The following is a 22,566-nucleotide window of genomic DNA, read 5'->3' as shown; positions in this document are numbered from 1 at the left end:
AACAGTCCTACTTGTAGCTTGATACTCGACTAAACAAAACGTGCAGGTTGCATTGATAGAATAAACCATCAAAATGTCATTTTACATTTCCAATTTATTTTATGGCGACATGTCAGCCGGTTTTGAACACATGTTCGTCGTATTGATTTCTTGTGGTTTTGATTTATACAACATGTTTAATTACCTCTAAACCGTGAACATCTGCTTGTGTGCTGAGATAGTATCAACCACTCTCAGTATCTGCCCACAGTGTGAAGATCCGGATTAGAATTGATATTCAGCAACCCTTGCTTGGTGACCATAGGATCGGGTGTCAGGCTTGCCGACTCTGTTGATTGCATGTCATCGTATTCCATTTGCGTAGACCGATGCTTATGATGTCAATCACTGGATTGTCTGGTCAAGTCTCTATTGTTTACAGACTGCCGTCATACAGTTGGAATGCGACTGAGTGTGGCGTTAAACAACAAACAAACAAACAAACCGTATCTGGCCTATCTGCATGGTCTATGTACACAAACTGATCATACACTAAATGATGTTCGTGACATACTGCCTTGATGATGACGTTGATCTTTGAGTAAGTAGACATTGCACGCACGTTGGAATAGTCTTTCTAAAATATGAAAGTATTATGTATGTATTATGTTTATGAAGTTTAGAAAGTAATTCCCCTCTTGAATTATCTGATGTTAAAAGTGTCATGTGTCGACGTCATGCCACCCATTACAAGAAACGTTTTCAATGGTGATTTTTAAAGGTTTCTTTGTACACGTTGGCCACTGTGACTACAGCTGTCAATGGTGATCCGCGTGCTATGTCGAAAATGTATACCTTGTATGCAGCGTTGTGTACATATTAGTGTGTGCAAGTGTGTGCTCTCGTGGATTCAAATCCTTGTTTTTCAGCATCACACATTTTCAACTAAATAGTAAATGAGTATCAATGATTTAACGTTATACATTTATTTATTTAATCATATATATGATGGAAGTTGCGATCAATAGTTACATTCATTTGACTTTCTAACACAGTTGGTGTCACATAATGAAACAGACATATTTGTAATTATCACATACTAATATCGTGAATTGACTTGTGTCGCTAGGCTATTTAAAATGAATACATTGAACATACAATACGATCTTTCCTTTGAAGCCTTTCATGCACTTCAGCTAGGCAGAGCGTGTCTATCTAATAATCCCTCATTGGACACGAACTAGTATAATGTACTGTCTTCACATAACGACAATATAGACCGCTGGATAGTTTGATTATATTATCAAATCGTAATCGTAATACAAATAACGGCAATGTGCTCTTCAACACATGGTAAATCCTATTATTTCTTCTGTATTTGTTGACTTCGTTGAAAGGTTTTCATTAATGTTTAGTAAACTGTCAGGCACAAGAATGTTTGACGGTGGCTAGAAATGAAACAAACAAGAAATGTCTTTTCGACTCGTGATGCATTTGATACAGGTATGTGTTTTGGACCTTCCGTTTGCATCGTTTTGGCGACTGTTTCCAAGCTGTTAAGGTCTTGATAACTTTTGTAATTGTTATGTCGAATCCATTGTTTAAGTGTATACTTTCTTTTGCCCAGCAGTTTATTATGTGCTTGACTTAAGCATATGCATGCTCTCATTTCTTTAAGGTTATGTGTGACTTATGTTGGAATCATGTGTATCTGCAGATAATTACCTGACAAGGAGGAGCTTAGTGTGGATATTACCATGACTTCCTGAGGAGTACGAAGGTCAGAGGTCATCGTGACACAGGCGGGACAGGTTGACCGGGATATGAAGCATCGCTTAGGGAAGCGGGTAGGTGCATTCGTTAACAGTAAATGCTCTCTTCTCAAGGGTGAGATTCCACACCACTTTGGAGCTGGCTCCAAACAGACGGATTAGCGTTCATTCTAGCCCCAACGAGAGTATACAAGTATAATGAACACGTAGATAACTCATCTCAGAACACATTAACAGAACCAAATCTACATCAGCATTTGATCCGGGTATTGATTAATTCAATACTGTTACAAAAGTAGATGACATCACATTATTGAATGGTGTACATTGAATTAATATGAAATTTCGTTCCAGGTAATATTGAATATTAGTCGTTTGGCAATTATTCTAAGCTATGAGTAACAAGTATTCCTGTCAAAAGTTAAGTAGTATATGTAAGGTTTCACAAAGAATATATGTGTTCAGTCAACGTATGTTTTGTACGTACATGTAGTTTATTCAAATAATTAAGACACAATATACCACGCTTTAAAAATATTATCTGTAGCAGACCTATTGATCCTCAGTACAAAAGACTTGTTAAACAATTCCACGCTTTTGGAACCGAGTGTCCATATGACAATATGTTCAGGTAAAAGGCTTACCGCAGCGTTGTGTAAAAAGATTTTGTTGACGTGGAATCAGTTAAATAATAAAAAGAAAATGTAAATAAAAGTCGTCCATAACAGTCCTACTTGTAGCTTGATACTCGACTAAACAAAACGTGCAGGTTGCATTGATAGAATAAACCATCAAAATGTCATTTTACATTTCCAATTTATTTTATGGCGACATGTCAGCCGGTTTTGAACACATGTTCGTCGTATTGATTTCTTGTGGTTTTGATTTATACAACATGTTTAATTACCTCTAAACCGTGAACATCTGCTTGTGTGCTGAGATAGTATCAACCACTCTCAGTATCTGCCCACAGTGTGAAGATCCGGATTAGAATTGATATTCAGCAACCCTTGCTTGGTGACCATAGGATCGGGTGTCAGGCTTGCCGACTCTGTTGATTGCATGTCATCGTATTCCATTTGCGTAGACCGATGCTTATGATGTCAATCACTGGATTGTCTGGTCAAGTCTCTATTGTTTACAGACTGCCGTCATACAGTTGGAATGCGACTGAGTGTGGCGTTAAACAACAAACAAACAAACAAACCGTATCTGGCCTATCTGCATGGTCTATGTACACAAACTGATCATACACTAAATGATGTTCGTGACATACTGCCTTGATGATGACGTTGATCTTTGAGTAAGTAGACATTGCACGCACGTTGGAATAGTCTTTCTAAAATATGAAAGTATTATGTATGTATTATGTTTATGAAGTTTAGAAAGTAATTCCCCTCTTGAATTATCTGATGTTAAAAGTGTCATGTGTCGACGTCATGCCACCCATTACAAGAAACGTTTTCAATGGTGATTTTTAAAGGTTTCTTTGTACACGTTGGCCACTGTGACTACAGCTGTCAATGGTGATCCGCGTGCTATGTCGAAAATGTATACCTTGTATGCAGCGTTGTGTACATATTAGTGTGTGCAAGTGTGTGCTCTCGTGGATTCAAATCCTTGTTTTTCAGCATCACACATTTTCAACTAAATAGTAAATGAGTATCAATGAACCGCTTTGGGTTTTCCTCCAAATTAAAACCGTACTATCTCTGAAATATGTAGATTGGCACTCCAGCTCGAATACTCTCTCTCTCTCTCCCTCTCCCTCTCCCTCTCCCTTTCTCTCTCTTCTTCTCTCTCTCACTTTCTCTCTCTCTCTTCTTCTCTCTCTCACTTTCTCTCTCTCTCGCTCTCTCTCCCCTCTCTCTCCCTCTCTCTCTCTCTCTCTCTCTCACTTTCTCTCTCTAGATAACTCTCTCTCTGTTTCACTTCATGTGATTGTATTTCGATTGTATGATTGATTAATAGTGTTCTGCTTACTAATAGAGCTTTACCTTTCAATAATAATTTTAAAGCAATAAGGTTTTATCACATTTTCTATTGATTTTATATACACATATGTTCATATTCATTGAAACCATTCGCGTCATCTTTGTGAGGCAATATTTCAGTCTTCATCTGACAGAACTTATTGGTGAACGGTAATAATTCATGCAACAGATGTTAAACATATATCATTTTTCATGCCAGTCATGTATGCCACTTCTCTTTGAAGTACCTGTATATCCCTCAGTATTTCATTCAATAAGAGCCTGACTATATACAGCAGCAAGATTCATTACAGAATGTCTTACTCTGTAACATTCTGTTCAAGATGAGTAATCAAAATCTAATTGCTCATTCTAATCTGTCCAAATATGTGGACTGACAACATGCCAGCAAGTATACACTATGAATGACTCAAACACGTATACAGATTATAAAGTGATTAATTTTAGACATGAAACCGCTGGAATTCGAACGTATTTTGATAACGCTTCTTATCATATACGTATCTTGCATCAATGCGTTGCTATAAATGTCTGACACTTCAACAACAATATAAAGAAGTATATTTGGACGTAATGTGTCGAGATCACGGTGTTAAAGTGATGTTATGTGTAGTCATCAAAGACAGTAACAGGACTCTTTGATATCATAACTGTCATATTCCGCACGACAATTACCACTGCATTGCATCTTCTTCAGTTTCAGTATATACTTCGGAATAAAATTGCACACGAATAACGGTTTATCAAAGATATTCAGAATGCCAATTGTTTTGATAATTTGTTAACTATTTCAAGAAACCTTTGAATAAAATTGTTACATAACGATTTTTTGTGTTTCGCAACTTACCTGAATGACTTTTTGAAATAACATCCACTAACAGTCTACTAAACTTAGCCCATCTCTGTCATGTGCGAGTAAAAACCTTCGAATAAGGTGCAGATAGAAATGCCAAAGCTACTGAAATTAAGGAAGAAAAGCCCTAGAACTGTATATCTCGATGTTAGAGCACCAAAAGAACAGTAAATGTACGTCAACTAAAGAGCACAAGCATGGAACGAAACTGCTATTTTTTGTTTGATGGATCTGTTAAAACGCTTATTGGGTTCCGACCTAGTGTCGGCACAATGTATACGCAAGCACCCATGCAGTGCAGGATCAGGTTTCTATAACTGTGAATCTTTGCATCTTCTAAAGCATTTACATTATTCATTTTACATTGATGCTGCTCACAGCTACGCTCGCAGAGCTTATAACGCCCTGGATGTCCGTTGCCAGCTTTGAAAATAAGAACATATCTTTGATAAAACAATCTTTTGGTATAAACACTGCCGTTATGGTCATCGAAAAGTACTAAGGCTTTTCTAAGGAGAACTTAATTGGTGTTTCTGCATAAAATTAACTTGATTTTTTACGAGAAAGCTTCACTTGTGTCATAATGGATTTAACAGCATACAAATCTCGCTATCTATCTGATACGTCTTCAGACGATCCAAACTATGCTCTGGTAACAAGAACGGTATGTTTATCTGAGGTTGAAACAACAACAGACATTGGTGACAGTGCTGAGTGACATTAATAGATGCAAATTCCTCTGAGGTATCACGTTTTTTCAGTATTATGTTTGGCTAAAGAAACCCGGAATCCGCGAGCATGGTGTGTCACATCCTGAAGCGTCACATGGCTTGAGTTAGAGATGAATAACACCACAAGAACTATTTCTCTCAGTATACAGTGCTTTCCTGGCTTTGTCGTTTACACCATATAGCCATTTGCCAGATGGATAAAAAAATTGCAAACACGCTCTCGGAGTCTTGAACTGATACAGTTGTTGTTTGGTTTATCAGTATACTTATACACTGACGACAGAACATGTTAAATTATCCCACCTAATTTACAGGTACTCCACAAGAAGCTAATGCAGAATATAACAAAATACTGAATGAGTTTTGTTTGCTAATGTATACGTAATTTACAGTGTGTGCTAAGAACAGGTCCCAAAAGTAGCTTTATTATTTATACATACATTATACATAGCATACATTGAGTGGGAGGGATAATGTAATGAGTGAGTTTTGGTTTAAAGGATGCTTTGAATGTACTTCACTGATATCACATTTCGGCTTGACGTTGGAAGAAAACCCAGTGTTATACGAAATGAACATGAATACTCTAAGTGAGTGAGTGAGAATGGTTTTACGCCGCTTCCAGCACTCTTCAAGCACTATCCCCGCTGGGAACACTGGATAGTGTGTCGATGTGCAGTGTCGAACCCGGACCTTCTGCATGACAGGCGAAGGCTTTCATCTCTAGGCTATCCCATCGCTCTGAATACCCTAAATGCATACACATAATAATCATATAGAAGCATAATAAATTCAACTAATTACGTTGATCTGTATCATATATAGGCATACATGTAAAATATCATAAATCCGGGTGCACGAGCCGCAAATGATGTTGCAGAGTTACGTCCCTTGGGCGTGTCTGGTTCCTATGATCGTGGGGTCAAATCCCAGGTGCGCCTTAATTATGATTGTTGGTATCCGTGCATGCAGATTGCATTAAAGTGGTAAAGAACTAACTCACTTTGGGTTTTCACCCCACATTAACTGACATGACACATTGTATAGCTCATAGACTATTCAAAACGGCGTTGATCCCAGCTCACTCACTTATTTGATGTCTGTATGGCTCTCATGCAATGAAAAGTTGGTGGCTACAAATGCAATTATATTAACTGTACGTACATATTTATATGAATACAAATGTGACACTACAATAATCACCATTATTGTTAAAGCGTGCGTGCTTGCGTGCTTGCGTGCGTGCGTGCGTGCGTGATATTGTAAGGAACAGTCAACGCCGTCTGGGTACGATGTCACCCAGTCCGACCACACGATCAAATTGCCTCCTACGACGAGCAAAGATTTTATGGTCGAGTACTAACCCTTAATTCCCAGGGAATGATATTTGAAAGATTGAGTCTGATAGTTGATAAATTGAGTCTGATATTTGAAAGATTGGGTGAAATAACGTTTCGTTATCCACTAAAATAGAAACTGAAGTAACATTGCATGATAATTAAAGTGATAAGTGATAAACATGTATATATCTGATTTCACCTGTGAAAATATAATTTCATTATCATCATTAGCATTAGTATAAAAGGTACATGTTTATGCACAGGGATAATGTCTCAACAAACAGAAGGCATACTGTTAATATTAAACCATAACCGATCTCATTTATAACTCTTTTACAAAAGTAATCATACAACATCGTAACCTTTACTTGATATGACCGCCTCCGTGGTCTAGTGGTAGAGCGTCCGCCCGGAGAGGGGAAGGTCCGGGGTTCGATTCCCGGCCGCGTCATACCAAAAGACGTTAAAAGATGGTACTTGTTGTTACCCTGTCTGGCGCTCGGCATTAAGGGGCTAATACAAGGACTGGTCGGCTCGGAGTCTGTGTCTGAGTGGGGTATTCATGTTAAACTGCAGCATGGTATCTCAGTGAGCTAGCACTATAAATCGGCATCGGTCACACAAACACATACACGTACATGCACGTCGCTATATAAGTCTTGGACGCGACGTTAAACCCAATCTCACCTCACCTCACCTTTACTTGATATAAAGTGAGTTTACACGGCATGTGGGTATTCACTTTCGTATTGATAATCCCAGGAAACTGGATTCTAGGGGAGAAGGGGTGCATATTAAGAACATTCTATCCCCCTTGCTACACATTACACGGTGACAAACATCTGATAGAGGTCTAAAGGGTCCTCAGTGCCTCGTTATTTGATTGAAGAATGTTAATCGTTACCAGATGCACTGAGTCATGCACCTGCACCTCTCTTGATGACATCCTTATTAGGTGGCAACCATCTGATGTCATCAAATGAAAGCTGACATGGTATATTATATATAGAAGAACATGTGCAAATTTCATTCATCTGATAACATTGGAAACATGGGATATATGATATAAACTGGCGATGTTGACATGCTTACTACATTAATTACATTGTATCATGATGCAATATGCATAAAACATAACAAAACAAATGTAAACATGTAACATGTAACATGTGACCATGACATGTATTCGTAGCTTAAAATGAGTAATAATTATGATGATATGGATGCACAAATCTATATGCAGAATAATAAAATTTGAGTGTGATTAAACAGTACTTAATGTCAGCAATTTTATTTCTCAGGGAGATTGGATCAATTTGAATTCAGACACAAGTACACCTTTAATAAGAAAGAAAAAGGGCTGCATTTAGAGGAGGGGTATTTTAGCTTATAAGAACATGCTACAAGTTACTTTTGCCTGTGATAAAGTATTGCACCAATATGTGAATCAACGATGATACTGTCATATCTGAACACAATGCACGAAATAGTATCTGAGAATATGTATTCCACCATCCTAGCATTGCAAACAATGTTTTTTGGATGATTCAGTTTGAAGTGATTCGCTTACTCCTTATTGAACAAAGAGAAGGTTGATTAAAAGTGTAAAGTCCTTATGTTGCAAAACAAACAAGTACATGCACTTCTGAAGTGTTTCGACGTTGATTCAAGCTTATTTTATTTAAATGAGGGGCGCTTCAAACATAAGACACACTTGGCACACATCCTCTCCATCCTCAAAATCTCTACAAGACCGGCAAAAGAAGTGATTTAAGTTCACCATCTAAGACGTTTAAAATTGTCTTCCTGTGTGAACACTTAATCACAAGTACCAGCAGCCAGTTACCTTAGGGTCCCATTATACCATACTGAAAGGTGCAGTTAATTACCAAGCTAGCATTATGAGGGGGTAAGGCATATGAAGGTGGAGCGAGGTCGTTATTAGCAATATGACAAGAATTAACCATATACAATTTGGCGGATCACCAAACTGTATATAAGGCTTGCCGTGAATTGGGAATGTTATCGGTGATTAGAGATTATATCCTCCAGATTGTGACACAGACAGGCATTGGTAGTGCTCTACCTGTGATCTAGGTTGGATCGCTTAAGTTTAAGACTTATTTGTTGCCTCAAGGTGGCAAGGTTGAGAGCTAGTGGATGATGTTAGCGATTGATGCAGTAGAAGCAGTGGTTGTGGTTCACATTGAGGGAGATGGACTTATCATGTGACATTTATGGTTTCAATTCTTTTATTGGATGTTGAAGACTGAACTCGAGACTTACCCGTGAGATATATGTAGGATATCTTTTGTCAGATATTGTGTGATTAATGGTGAATTATTTGTGATTAGTGAAATTTCAATATTCGATTTCCTATGTATACTGCACCAAATGTGTATCGTTCATACTGGTGATGATTTTGCATACGACGGTGTGTTTACAAATAAACGCATTCCTGGGATATTGAATTCTGTACTCGTGATCTACCGTCCACATTTCTTAGAGTGTGTCGCCATCGATCTGTTGGTTTAATTGCTTATGAAGTTTACCTACATGTGTTAGAAAGAGAAGTCCCACCGATAGAGACGTCCAGGTAGAAATACCTGCCAACAAAAAGCCGTCAAGATGTAAGTAGACAAAATATTGCTCACTCATCATATATCGTTTTTTTCTATAACTCTTTTTGTTTCAGCTCAAATTGCGGTGGCAATTTTATGCCATATTTGACACCTACAACTCATAACGGCTAATATATATATATATCTATGTTATGCTTGTTTTGTGTCGCATTACGCATGAATATATAATCTTATTGATCTATTAATTAGAATAAGATATATAACAATACTTTATGTAGATATGTTACTACACATTGTTACAGTTTATTGAAGAACTATTAGTATATTTCAATCTTAGTTCCAAAGTCCCTGTTTAAAAAGAAATAAATGTTACAGAAATGTCAAGAAGGTTTGCAATTTACATGGGAAAAGATCCAAATTGTTACCTGCAGTTCAAGTTTTGCGTTCTTTTTTGTACTTAACATGCTTATAAATCGAATGGAAAGAACACAGGATAAAACAGCGGCTTTGCAGCACAGTAAAACTAGTATATACCATATTGTTGAGATGAATATAGCTATATGAGATCTCGCGAGAGTAACACCTCGTCTGTGTACGGGCTGCACGTGTTTTACATATGTACTGCACGTGCCCTACTGACACCAGGGGGTCAGCGGGAGTCAGTCATGGTTGGTGCAATATACAGGTGTGTTTGTTTTGGTCGTCACAGTAACATTTAAATCAGACATGTGCAACAACGTCTTAAAGGATATAAGTTAAAACAGAAATATATACTTGTATATGTCAGAAATAGTTCGCAGAGCTATCAACCTATGTGATCTGTGATCACCGCTTGTTGATTGTTTACCAACCATTCATTCAGTTGCATATGCAAATAACCTTAAAGTGTAACTTGGCTAGGACCAATTTGCAGACAAATCATTTGAAGCCTATATTGTCTGTATGCTAAGTCAACATTTCGTATGTACATCAAAGAATGCGGCGTTAACCCCAACTCCCTCAGTGTCTCTGTTACACCCCCACCATCATACCCAATCCCCACCCACTACATGGTCAAGATATCGTTCAAGACAGTCCCTCTATTAGTAGCCATGTTTTGTAACTTGAATATATAACACAGACATTGAATAAACTGGAATATATAACACATACACTGTATATAGACATATCCAAATGGTACAATCGGTTGTGGCCAGTTCATATTCCCTCTACCTTATAACTGAAAGCCATGCTCAAATGAAATAGCAGTCAACGAACAATGACATACAACTACCAGTATAGATCATGTCAACTGCACTAAATTGACATCGATGGTGATAACTATAGGTACATGCCCATATATTGAGATCAATATAATGTTTGAAGGACGCTTGTCTACTGCCTTTGTGCACATATTTTATTATGCAACAGGTGTACAGTTTCGGTTGGATTATACCTACAATAATTTATCACTTGCCAAGACACTTACAATAAAAGCATTGCGGTTCTTTATAAGGATACTCAGGTGTATGTTTGCAATATTTAACAATGATGTATAGATTCACGGCAGTATGCCTTCTTGAAGATTATAGTCAATATGCAATATTATTTATATTTCTTTCCGCATCTTAAAAGCTTTATATACAAGTATAATATAAGGCGAATCATAATAATTATTAGTCACCTTGAAGGTATTTATTTGTTTCCACAAACTTGAAAGAGGTTGGAATACCAAGATGAAATATGTCACTATGCATCAAATGCAATTGGTGTTATCTTTCATATGTAATAAATGCCTGACTATAGAGGATATCAAATGCACGAATATAAATGCAAAGGTATTTAGGTGCAACATACAACCTTTGAATAAATCAGGGTAGGATTTGTACATTTTCAAACGCTTCAACTGCTTAACGTCAACATACGATCGCTGACATAATATTAACTAACAAATTAAATAGTTTATTTGACCAGTGGACTGTTTTAGCTGCTCCGGAACATAAAGATCCTACTGATTTCATTTACAATAAGGTCTTCGGAGTTTGGATCGCTTAATGGCTGAAGGATCGTTCGTGGCGCCGAAGATCAATGTTTGATTCCACACATCGTACCTTTTTAAACCCCTTTTATGCAACCTTATGTACAAGTACAAGAATGTGCACAAAAGGCGGTGTAAGTCATAAGTACGTACACATCCGTAAACAGTGAACATAGCGACAAGGAAGCATTTGTCAAAGCTTAAGGCAACAACGTACATATAACCAGCCTATTTCAGGAATGGATATTATTCTGTCATATGTTAAATATATTCGTTCCTATAAGATAGATTAGAATAATTTTGATAAAGTGTTGCTTTTTTATTTCATATAATAATTCTATATACGTTTGAATATAACTTCACAATGACATGTCGCGATCGTGAATTTGTGAATAGCTACGTTTATTACATGTCTTCACTTATAACATCAATCACTGGATTGTCTGGTCCATACTCTACTTTTTAAAGGGCGCAGTCATATCGTGGGCGTTAAAGAAAAAACAAGTATACAGGCTAAAGAACTATTTGGAAACCCGATAATGTGTAACAGTATCATATATCACATATATAGTGTTTTAATCATAGAGACAGACCCACTACTCTGTAGTTCAATGTCATCATGGTATTAACGAATTCACGTTCTAAAAGGTATATGTAGCATCATTCATGATACCTATCATAATATGCTAATATTATGCTAGCATTCAGACCTCTGTGAACATGATGGAGATGTAACCCATATTATCACACCTCATAATATTTGGATTCTTACTGTGAAGGCAGTGGCATTTCCAAACAAGCACATTCTCATTGTCTTATCGTCAAGAGAAATACATCTGCTTGTCTTCAGCAATATTTCGCCGAGGTTTGTTTGCTCAGTACATATAAGAATCTATACGAAACATCTGCCATGGGTTTCCTATTGGAAAACGTTGAGCTTAGACGTTGCAGATTAACGTAGTGAGTAGAGACCATCCTCACTCCCACATGCACTCATTGCCTAACCATTAGAAGTATCCTGTGACACACCTACTGAAGGATGGGAAGTAATGTTCTGTCCTTGCAAATAGTATGATCGTGGACTTCAACTATCTTATGTGCTTTGGTTAAGGTAGGTCTTTTTCATTGTGGAACATTTATCATTGTGGAATCAATGACAGGATGTTGTCAAATTTTCTTCATTATAGTATTTGTTGCACACCAGCATTCAACACGTGTCTCGTTGTCATCAATCCTAACTGAACTAGTACCGGTATGTGTTCTTTCATTGTATGTCACAGTGAATGTTTACTTATTGTGCCATAAATAATGGTGTGTCTGCTGTCATATAATTATTGTCAGCATAACAATATACAGGACTTCTCCTTCTGGATGTAAAACCTCGGATTTCCTTAGGCCCATGCCTTTCATTTGCAATCTACATATAACTGAATCAGGTAACTTTAAATTCCTACTTTGTTGTTAAACGTATTATCGAGTATAACTACTGAATACTTGTTATTATATTTATAGTTCTACTTATTTAGTTTTATATTATGTGGTTAGTTTAAGTTTAAACGAATTTGAATATGTTGAGATTATTATTGATATGTATTTCATTTTGAATGTACAATTGTTTAAAACGTAATGGCTGTTTATTAATTTTGCATATATATTACAAGATTTTAAAGAATGAAAAAGCTACTACAAAAAAATCCATAATATTGCATCATCGATTGTGCATCTATTAAAATAGATTAAAAGTATATATAATATATACGTGGTCACAAAGATATTTACCATAAGCAAAGTCATTATTTCCAATGTGCATAAGGTCTACTGCACCCGGGGCACGGGTGGCCCAGTCGTCTAAGGCGCCGCGATTCGCTGTGCAGAGCTGCGTCCCTTGGGCACGCCAGAAACCTATGATTGTGGCTTCGAATCCCGGTTCGCCCCGATTATGTTTCTAGGTTTGTCAGCACCATACCCGTGCTCTAGGGTTTCACCGAAGTGGTAAACGTATGAGACCTGCATCACGTCGGGCTATCCTCCCACATTAAGCTGACACGCCGCGATATAACTGGAATACTGTTACAAGTGGCGTTAAACCAAACTCACTCACTCACTCACTCTACTGCACCCAGATATACAATTTTTATCTATATGTACATCAGAAGTATATGCTTTTGAAAAGTAGTCGTACTGAACTGTTGAACCCGCACATTATTGTTTTACAAATCAACTATCATGTACAACAGCTGTCAATTATTAGATCTGAAAGTAAGGGCAAGACATAATATCTCCAAAGAGCGAGTGAGTATGATAGATGCTGCCAGCAAATGCAATTATTTGGTGTTATCTTATATATCTAATAAATGCCTGACCATAGAGGATATCAAATGCACGAATATAAATTCAAAGGTATTTAGGTACAACATACAACCCTTGTACAGGTTCAAACCCTTCGACTGCTTAACGTCATTTCTACTCCTCCAAGGACAACGTACGATCGCTGACATAATATCAACCCGCACATTATTGTGTTACAAATCAACTATCATGTACAACAGCTGTCAATTATTAAAACTGAAAGTAAGGGCAAGACATAATATCTCCAAAGAGTGAGTGAGTATGATTTGATACTAACAGCAATATCACGGCGGGGAACACCAGACATGGTCTTCACACTTTGTACCTATGTGGAGAATCTAACCCTGGACGTCGGCGTGACGAGCTAACTCAATGTCAGCTGACCTTTAGTGGTTTGAGTATTGTCATTTTCAGATTATATATACAGTGAGTGATACGTGTTACTGCATGTTTCATGTACACAATCACCTTTGTCTTAATGTTTTTTATAGAATGAATGGAAGTGCTACATTATGATTTGTTTAATTACGTTCTCAAAAGGGATTCCATTCCGGAAAGCGTTCTGACGTTTGGCTCCTTAGGATACTCTGCTTGAAGTTTGTTTTTTCGCAATCCCGTAATGAACAATGCGTGTCATTATACATTGGCTGAGTGAATTTGTTGGGTTTAACGACACGTTTAACAGTATTCCCATTATATCACAGCGCGTCAGCTTAATGTGATAGGAAAGTTATAAGTGTTACCACTTTGGTGAAACCCACGAACACGTCAATGGTGCTGACAAATCCCGTATATAATGTCTCTGGCTTCATATAATTATTTCACTTAGGTAACACAAGTCAGACAAATAGTTATCACATGTACTGAAAATGCATACATTGGTGTCGATAGACATTCATCCAGGTGTTGTCATACGTATCATTGGTTTCTGCGTCGGTAGCTAACAACTATTCATACCGTAGGATTGTTTTTATTTACAATATCCTTTGTATATGTAGCAAAACTTATTCGTATCTGTGTCACTTTATCAATAATATGTCCTGCTACTGTATAGCATTTTATGTCACCAGACAGGGATTTATGGGCTCCAGAAAAGATGAAAGTGTACCAATATCACCACCGGAATATAATTTCACGCTGTAGTCCCTATCAATATTTTGTCCTCATTTGTTGTAGAAATAAATCACTATCCGAATTTGACAGTTATCTCCCTTTGTTTGATCATGCCCGACGTTGGAATTGATGTGCAACAGCTGTTTCACACATAGTTGTGTGTTGCAACTTGTCTTCTCAATTACACTTAAATTACTGAATACAGGCTTGGCAACAATCGGAGCGAAAGTCTGTACATTCATGGATCTATCCAATTAGCTTTGAATCTTTCCCGTTACACTCCGTCTACGTTTGATCTAGTACTTCAGTGATGGGGTGAGTATACAACCAAATATTACTACAAACATGGATATACCTAGCGGTAGCTAGCATGTTCGTTGTGAAAATAGCTCTGCTTGCAAATTGATCATTTATCAGACTCAGTCAGAATAATTTCTGTTCGCATCATGGTTTACGTCAAATTGCTTATGTGATAACCTTTTGATTCCTATCTACACTATGAAAAGAACTAACGCTTGGCTGTTACTTGCTAATTCACGTCTCATGGTGATAACAATTTTTCATTCATTAATCAAAACAAGCGGCTGTTAAATAGGTTATCCTGTACATTTCTGCATTTACAATACCAGTATTCCGATGTCATTACGTTTATGTAAATTGTCGTTTAACCAACTGTTGGTAAAATGTGACTTCCTGTGCAAATATCGAATACAATTTCACAATTGTACCTCGTTACATAGATTAAATTCCTTATTTAAACATACGGAAAAAAGTATCCCTGTTTGGGGCATATGTGGTAACATGTGCACAAATCAAGATGGAGGATAATCAATAAATCTTCAATAGAATAATGCAACTAGAATTGTATTTATATGCACACCCTTGCATAGTTCCCTTCAATTACACTGCCTACAACCAAATGAATGTTATCCTTATTATTAACTTAGGACTTGTATTTACTTGCAATTCCTTTTCTTACCACAGTCCCGGACGTCATGTTTGGTGAGCCCTGAACGTGTCTATTGTACCGTTACATGTATTTTGTGTTGTCTATATCATGCACACTCCTGTATAGCTACACATTCCACACTCGAGAGTTCATTTCCGACTTTATGTTGTAGTTTTCTGGGGACACTCTTCATCTGCAATACGTTGTAGTGCATTCAGACTTTGTACATATATTTCGTCTTTCATATGCATGTTATTACCATCTCTGTCATACCTCTTCATGACCATGAACGAAAAGATTTTTTTGTAAAAAAACCCATTTATGGCAACATCAAATATTCGTAAGAAAATGTCAAATTCTTCCTAGTTTCTTATAATGAATAGCAGATATTTATTCAAACAATAGTGTCGATATACAGGTGTTTCTATTATCTGAAATATCGATATTACAATGGTAAAATCTCCAGTTAAGCGTGTAAATTGAATAAACATGTAATTTGAAATAGCCTGAATCTATCCTAAATACACACCCTTCATGTACATCATAAACTGCTTTGAATGTGTCGACCAGAGAGTTCTCTCGTTCTGGAGTACCTGATCAATTTGGCTCTAAGCTGTATGAGGTATCAACATTGAACTTTGAAGTATCCCTTATGCCTCCAAAATATAGAAACACGAGTTGCAATGTTTTTATCTTATCCAGAATGAAAGTATTCTTTGTGTCCTGTATCAATATATCTCTGCTTTCTGCATATAGTCTTCTGTAAACAAAATTATCACGCTGTCGTAATTATTCCAGTTTAATACGAAGCTATGCATGAACAATATTTACATCGTACAAAGACGTCACTCATATCATCAAAATGTGTAATGATAATGCATTTGTTGTGCTACAGAAATGAAACTATAGATCTTTTTATACCAAAATCAAAGCCTGTTATGGTTCACAGAACGTTCAAAAACAGTTGTTCATCAGCAGTAAAATCATCGTCAAATTTTCGCAAATGTGCATAACATAATCAGATACAAATGTTCTCTCTTTTATAACCTCATATATAATGCTCAATCAGGGCTGTTAACAGGCTCTTCGTTTATCCACATTGGTATGTCGGTAACATAATTAGTTCTGAAATGAACTGGTTATTAGGGTTTCTCCTATTGTTTTCGAAGGAGGAATTGAATATGAGTTTGGTGCTTGACATATTTACCCAACCCAAACTTTGTTTGTAACAATGTTTAAAGTGGTGCATTCATTTTAACCAAGTTAAATTACATTCAGAAATCACATGACATATGAAAATGGCGGAATCTGTCAGTGTGTGTCACTCCCTCCAATTTGTGATGCATAGACTTCTTTTCAGGTAAACGACTTTCTTCTATCACTCATTGTATTTTCGTTCATCTGAACAAGAATGTCTCTTGTCGAAGTAGCAGTTGTCAATCATTACTATCGTTCTACCATTCTGACAACTGGATCTCCGTTTCAGAGTAAAATGTTTTGTTTTGTTTTCTTAAAAATCAGATTTTGAAAAAGATGAAACATACATAAGAAAGTTCTGATACGCTTCATAATGTAGCAACTCAGGTAACGTCCTTTGGATATAGTTTTGTTCCTCAGTTCTATAGTCTCAGCTTCTATAACAGGGGAAATTCTTCCATAGTTACGACACATATTTAATTGGGTATTGACACTGTTGTATTCAATGTTTCTTAATTGAACAATATTTGAAATATGTGTTTTACGGATGGTAAAGCAGTGTTATCGCCCATCACGAACAATAAGTGTTTGTTCATAGGTTTGGTAATGAGCTGACATTACATATTGTACATATCGTATTGTGTATCAACATATTTAATGTATGACAGCGAGGCCACGTGGCGTGTGCAAATGATACATCGATGACTATAACATACTCCCAATATTTATTTTACAACTTGACGTAGTGATATGGCTACTGTATGAATTAAATTTCCAACAAGTTTTTCAACACTCTTATTCACACACTTTCGTAGCGAACGTAGGGACAGGTAGACATGTACCTACTGCCTGATCCCAACAATCGATGTATGATGTACATGATACACCAGCAGACACAGGAGTTCGTATACTGTATTGCATACTGAACGTTCCAATCGATATTGTGAACAATGTGAGTAAATACATTTTGTGTGGACATGAGATCACATGCAGCATTTTGTGAAATTGGTTGTGCATAAAAAAATCAATTAGGTTTTTTAGGTTTCATGTATGACAGTTGTTACCATCACATGAGCCTGAAGCCATTTGATTGTGTTAATTGTCATCATACGCTCAAGCAAAAGAGCAGCGTTTCTATTCCGCTCTATATATTCTGCATATCACAAAATAAGAGACTCGTTGAAACGTATTCTGTCTAAAATGTGTGTGTGTTCTATATGTAAATTAAATAGTTTATACATATCAGAATACGTAATATTCTCATTAATTTTATGAGTACCGAAACAAAATATGTACTATATATGAAAACAATTTTGCAGAGTCAGAATGATGCTGCGTTCCAGGTGTTGAACAAGCATGTTATCTGAATGAGACATGTTTTACTGACGTGTTATCTGGAGGTCATTAAATCTAGAGCGAGCGTATTACAAGCATAAAATGTCAACTTGTCAGGCAGTTCCAGCTACTAGCAAGCTTTGTCATCCTTTATAACCGCACAACCCCGAACATACATGTCTGATACCATGAGATGTCTATGATCAGGCATTACTGAAACACCTTGTCGCGATGGAAGCCAAACAATTTGTACCAAACTGAGCATAGATGATTGCTCACAAATTATGTTTTATTTGTTTTACATGTTTTTCTGGCACTCTATGTACTCCTAATACTATTTCCACTGTTACTACTGTTGCTGTTGCTGTTGCTGTTGCTGCTGCTACTACTACTACTGCTACTACTTCAACTTCTACTACTACTTCTACTACTACTACTACTACTACTACTACTATCACCACAACCACCACTACCACAACTACTATTATTATTATTACTACCACTATTATAATGAACAGATTAAAAATAAAATAATGCAGCAAGGAGGGTTTGGGTGATCATGGCACAGTCAGGCTTGTTAGGCTCATCATCAGCTCAGGGTCCTTGCCCCCTCTACACGAAGCCCAGACTGCAAATGGAACTTCTCCCAGTAGTACTAATTTGATGATGATAATAACTAAAGGAGCCAAACACTTTCTGTCATGAAAATAAATGAGCGCAAACTGATTCAAACTGAATCTAAAACTTTCATGTTGACACTCATATCTCAAAGTGCATCATACGTGACCACATTGATGAATTAATTAGTATACCAACATGCATCACATGTGATCATACTGGCACCTACATCATTCTGAAGCAAATTATATCTCAGATAATCCTATTGATACCTACATAATGTAGTATTCACTCTGCAGGTTACATGATCACTTTGAAACTCCCCTCGAGCACATCGCTGCCTTCACACTCTACATGCCGAATGATCATATTGATACCTTCATTACGTACTTAGCACTCTACATGTCGAAAAATCATATTATTACCGCTAACTTAACTGTTGTACATCTTGAGGATATCACATTGTACCATATTACATATTTATATATCACACGAACACATTGATGCCTTTAGCATTCAGTCGGCAAACCGTATCTTGCATGATGAAACATCATATCGAGGTAGCGCTATAGTCTACATTTTCCATGATCTTCTTGATCGTTTATCTCGAAGCACCCAAACTTCGTCTTACACACCGGATATGCCCAGGATTCCCTTTAGTATTCGAGGAAAAGGCAAACCGATGACGTCCAAAAGTAGGCATTAATGAGAGTTGGGGCTACACACGCAATGTCCCGTTCATTGACAGTTCCTAATGTCAAAGCCAGGTTTTCTACGCCAGTCAAATAACAATGTCGATATACCCTATTCCACATAGGGTATTTTAATGTCGACGAGCAGTGGCACCACGTGTTCATGTCACGTATGACAGTAATCAACAAGATGCACTGTGTATCGACCTGATCGAGTGGCTATTTCAGGTTCGCTATCAAATTGAGATAACCCTACCTCGCATGGACCATCAGTTAGGGGAGACAGGTGGTGCACTGGGGCAGATGCAGTGTTGTCTTGATGAAGAAGAACCCGTGTTATCAATGTAATGTATGTAGTCAATGAGAGTGTGTGAGAGAGAGAGGGAAGAGATAGGGGAGAGAAAGGGAGAGAGAGAAAGGGAAGGGAGTGAGGAAGAGATAGGGAGGGAGAGAGAGGGAGAGAGAGTGAAAGAGAGGGGGAGAGAGAGGGAGAGAGGGAAAGAGAGAGTGAGAGAGAGGGGAGAGAGAGTGAAAGAGAGAGGGAGAGAGATGGAGTGAGAGAGAGAGAGAGAGAGAGAGAGAGAGAGAGAGAGGGAGAGAGAGAGAGAGAGAGAGTATTCGATTCGAAGCAACGGGTATATAAACATAGTACGAGAGAAAGGTTATAAGCTCGTACCGGGGATAGACCATGGTAAAGGAAGGCGCGGTGTGGGAAGGTAGATATATAGAGATAGAGAAGAGGAGAAACAGTGAAATTAGAGAATGAAGTGGATGGATGCACTGTTAGAGAGATATACAGCTGTTACGATATGACCTTTATCATTTAATCATTCTACTCATCATTATGAAGCCATAATAATGATAATAATATATGTTTTATATATTATATGTCCATTAGCAGAACCTTTTTTCAAAACAGAATATTGGTGGCTCTTTTTACGATCGTGTAGATTTCCACTTATTGATAATTTATTCAGTACTCATGCAGTTGAAATATGTTATCTTATTTTCTTTTTATATTTTATTAAGGTGCACATACACACGCAAACAAACAAACAAACACACACACAAACACACACACAAACACACACACACACACACACACACGCGCGCGCACACGCTCCAATATGCATGATATTATTATCAATATTTATATATGTTCATTGTACAATGTATCGTTCCATCCTCCAATTCTGATATATAGCACGGGTGGTTCTCCCTTGTCACATCGTGGACCATGCTTTATGAATGATCAGAGAGGATGGAGACGCTGTTCACACCCTTCCCCTAAGTACACACTCGGTAACCCTGTGATAGCGATGTCAGATGGTTTCAATACCACTGATAATGTCTTGCAAAATCCCCACACGCAAGGGTGTGCGGGGCGTGGGTGGAGAGACATGATTACCATTATGATACACCTCCATCTAACGTTGCTCCTCATACGCTGGGGCTACACTATTGTAAGGAACGGTGGCAGATGCTACCCAAACGTGGTGTTTTGATGAAGAAACTTCGTTTTAAAGTGTTATTAGCGTGGTTATTTTGAAAGGAGTCTATATTTTTAAATAGAGTAGAACACCTCTGATCTCTTGAATTGTAAAGGTTCATTTCTTTCAGTTATGAATTATAAACCCAAACCTCATTAAACGATGAAAAATGCTTGTATTTCTATCTGACGGTGACGATTTATAGTATGTTTATTGCATGATTAATCCACTTCTTTTGAAGTTAATAGGTCATAAATGATGAATATCTTGCTTTATATCATGTTTTCTATTAATCATCTAGAACCACATGTGTTACCTTTGCTTTGATATACGCCCTTACGCTCGAACTCTTTTCCTAAGCGTTTTTAGTGCAGCTTTGGTTATTTCAAAGTATGCGGTATTTTGGCCTTGGATCAGTACATTCCCACATATCTAAACACCTCCACACTATGCAGTTTCATGGAAGGTCGTTACGATGTCCGGGTAAAAACAACATCCGCATTTACGTGGATTAAAAACGTCAACTCCGGAAAAGAACCAGTCTCGATTATCCGCAGAAACAGATTCCATTGGCAAAACAGTGGTGAAAGTACATGAATGGATCTCCAAAAACCAATGATGAACCCAGGCGTTCGCGAAAAGGATAAGCATGTCCTGCCATAAGATGGTTATTTATTCCCTGTTTGATATGTTTTTAGCCAAAACATTTTTATGGCCAGGATAGATATCAATTGTGTATACTTAAAGAATAATAAGTGTAAAGGGCACAAGGTTGATGTTACTGCAAACCCTCCGCTACATGATATCCGTGCGGTTGAAGATGCGTCACCTGTTTATTCTTTCCATATAGCCGCACTTAGGAATCTGCACCGTCACGCATAAGGCATTTGACATCATTAGTTCCGGAATCACGAGGCTGGATTGGCTAATTACGATCCCGCTATGTTACGCATGCGTGTTATGTGATATCATACAAAGTAAACCTTCCTGTGATCCGTAAAGTACTATGAGGGGCACTGTTTCATTGTTTTTGCCCTCACCTTTGGGGTCGACTAGGTCAGCCCAGTAGAATGTCATCAGTAAATGAGTAAGTGTTTGGGGTTTAACACCGCTTTGAACAAGATTTAATTTGTTTTAATTAAGGCGTGTCAGCATGGTGTGGAAGAAAGGCAAAAAGAGATCTACCAAACTAGTTTTGGTCACCTCGGGTTTGTTCTATCCGAAGTTATATCGGGGATTGACAGTGAGATCATAAGAGGACGTACTGTTTCTAACTGGTCAGCGTTCAACAACATTTCACGTACCGTAAAGATAACGGACATAAACATATTAATTGTCAGTGTCTTGAGATATTCTGGCCATAAATATGTACGTATTTGTAGTGTAGTCGTATGCAGCTTTTACATCCAGATTGTCTTAGGAAGTACTTTCGCTTATATTTCTGAAGAACCAATGAAGACTTATTTCACAATGCATGTGACTCGAGCGGCATGCAGTGCATATTCTATGCCGCTTAGCAAAACATCCATCTCTGTTATACAAACAATGCACATGT

General features: G+C 37.4%; 1 protein-coding gene across 7 annotated transcripts in view; it reads left to right on the top strand.

The window, feature by feature from the left end:
• The first annotated feature begins 1,700 nt into the window (after positions 1-1,700).
• The window catches only part of LOC139465674 (innexin unc-9-like), a 101,198-nt gene continuing 80,332 nt past the window's right edge, over positions 1,701-22,566 (top strand). The window contains exons 1-2 of one of the 7 annotated variants that reach the window (XM_071247435.1): positions 14,939-15,045; positions 15,715-15,732. In XM_071247435.1, the coding sequence (XP_071103536.1) occupies positions 15,041-15,045; positions 15,715-15,732 (23 nt within the window). In that variant the 5' untranslated portion in view covers positions 14,939-15,040. Of the gene's footprint in view, positions 1,827-9,237; positions 9,300-12,300; positions 12,380-12,491; positions 12,521-12,679; positions 12,705-14,938; positions 15,046-15,714; positions 15,733-17,007; positions 17,040-22,566 lie in introns of those variants that run through there. The other 6 variants (XM_071247440.1, XM_071247438.1, XM_071247443.1 and 3 more) reach the window with 6 other exon arrangements.

The sequence above is a fragment of the Haliotis cracherodii genome, unplaced genomic scaffold, assembly GCF_022045235.1.
Source record: "Haliotis cracherodii isolate W230 unplaced genomic scaffold, xgHalCrac1.p SCAF_18, whole genome shotgun sequence".
Taxonomy (NCBI): Eukaryota; Metazoa; Mollusca; class Gastropoda; order Lepetellida; family Haliotidae; genus Haliotis; species Haliotis cracherodii.
Note: the sequence above shows the minus strand (reverse complement) of the source record. Positions and strands in the feature narration are given on the sequence as shown.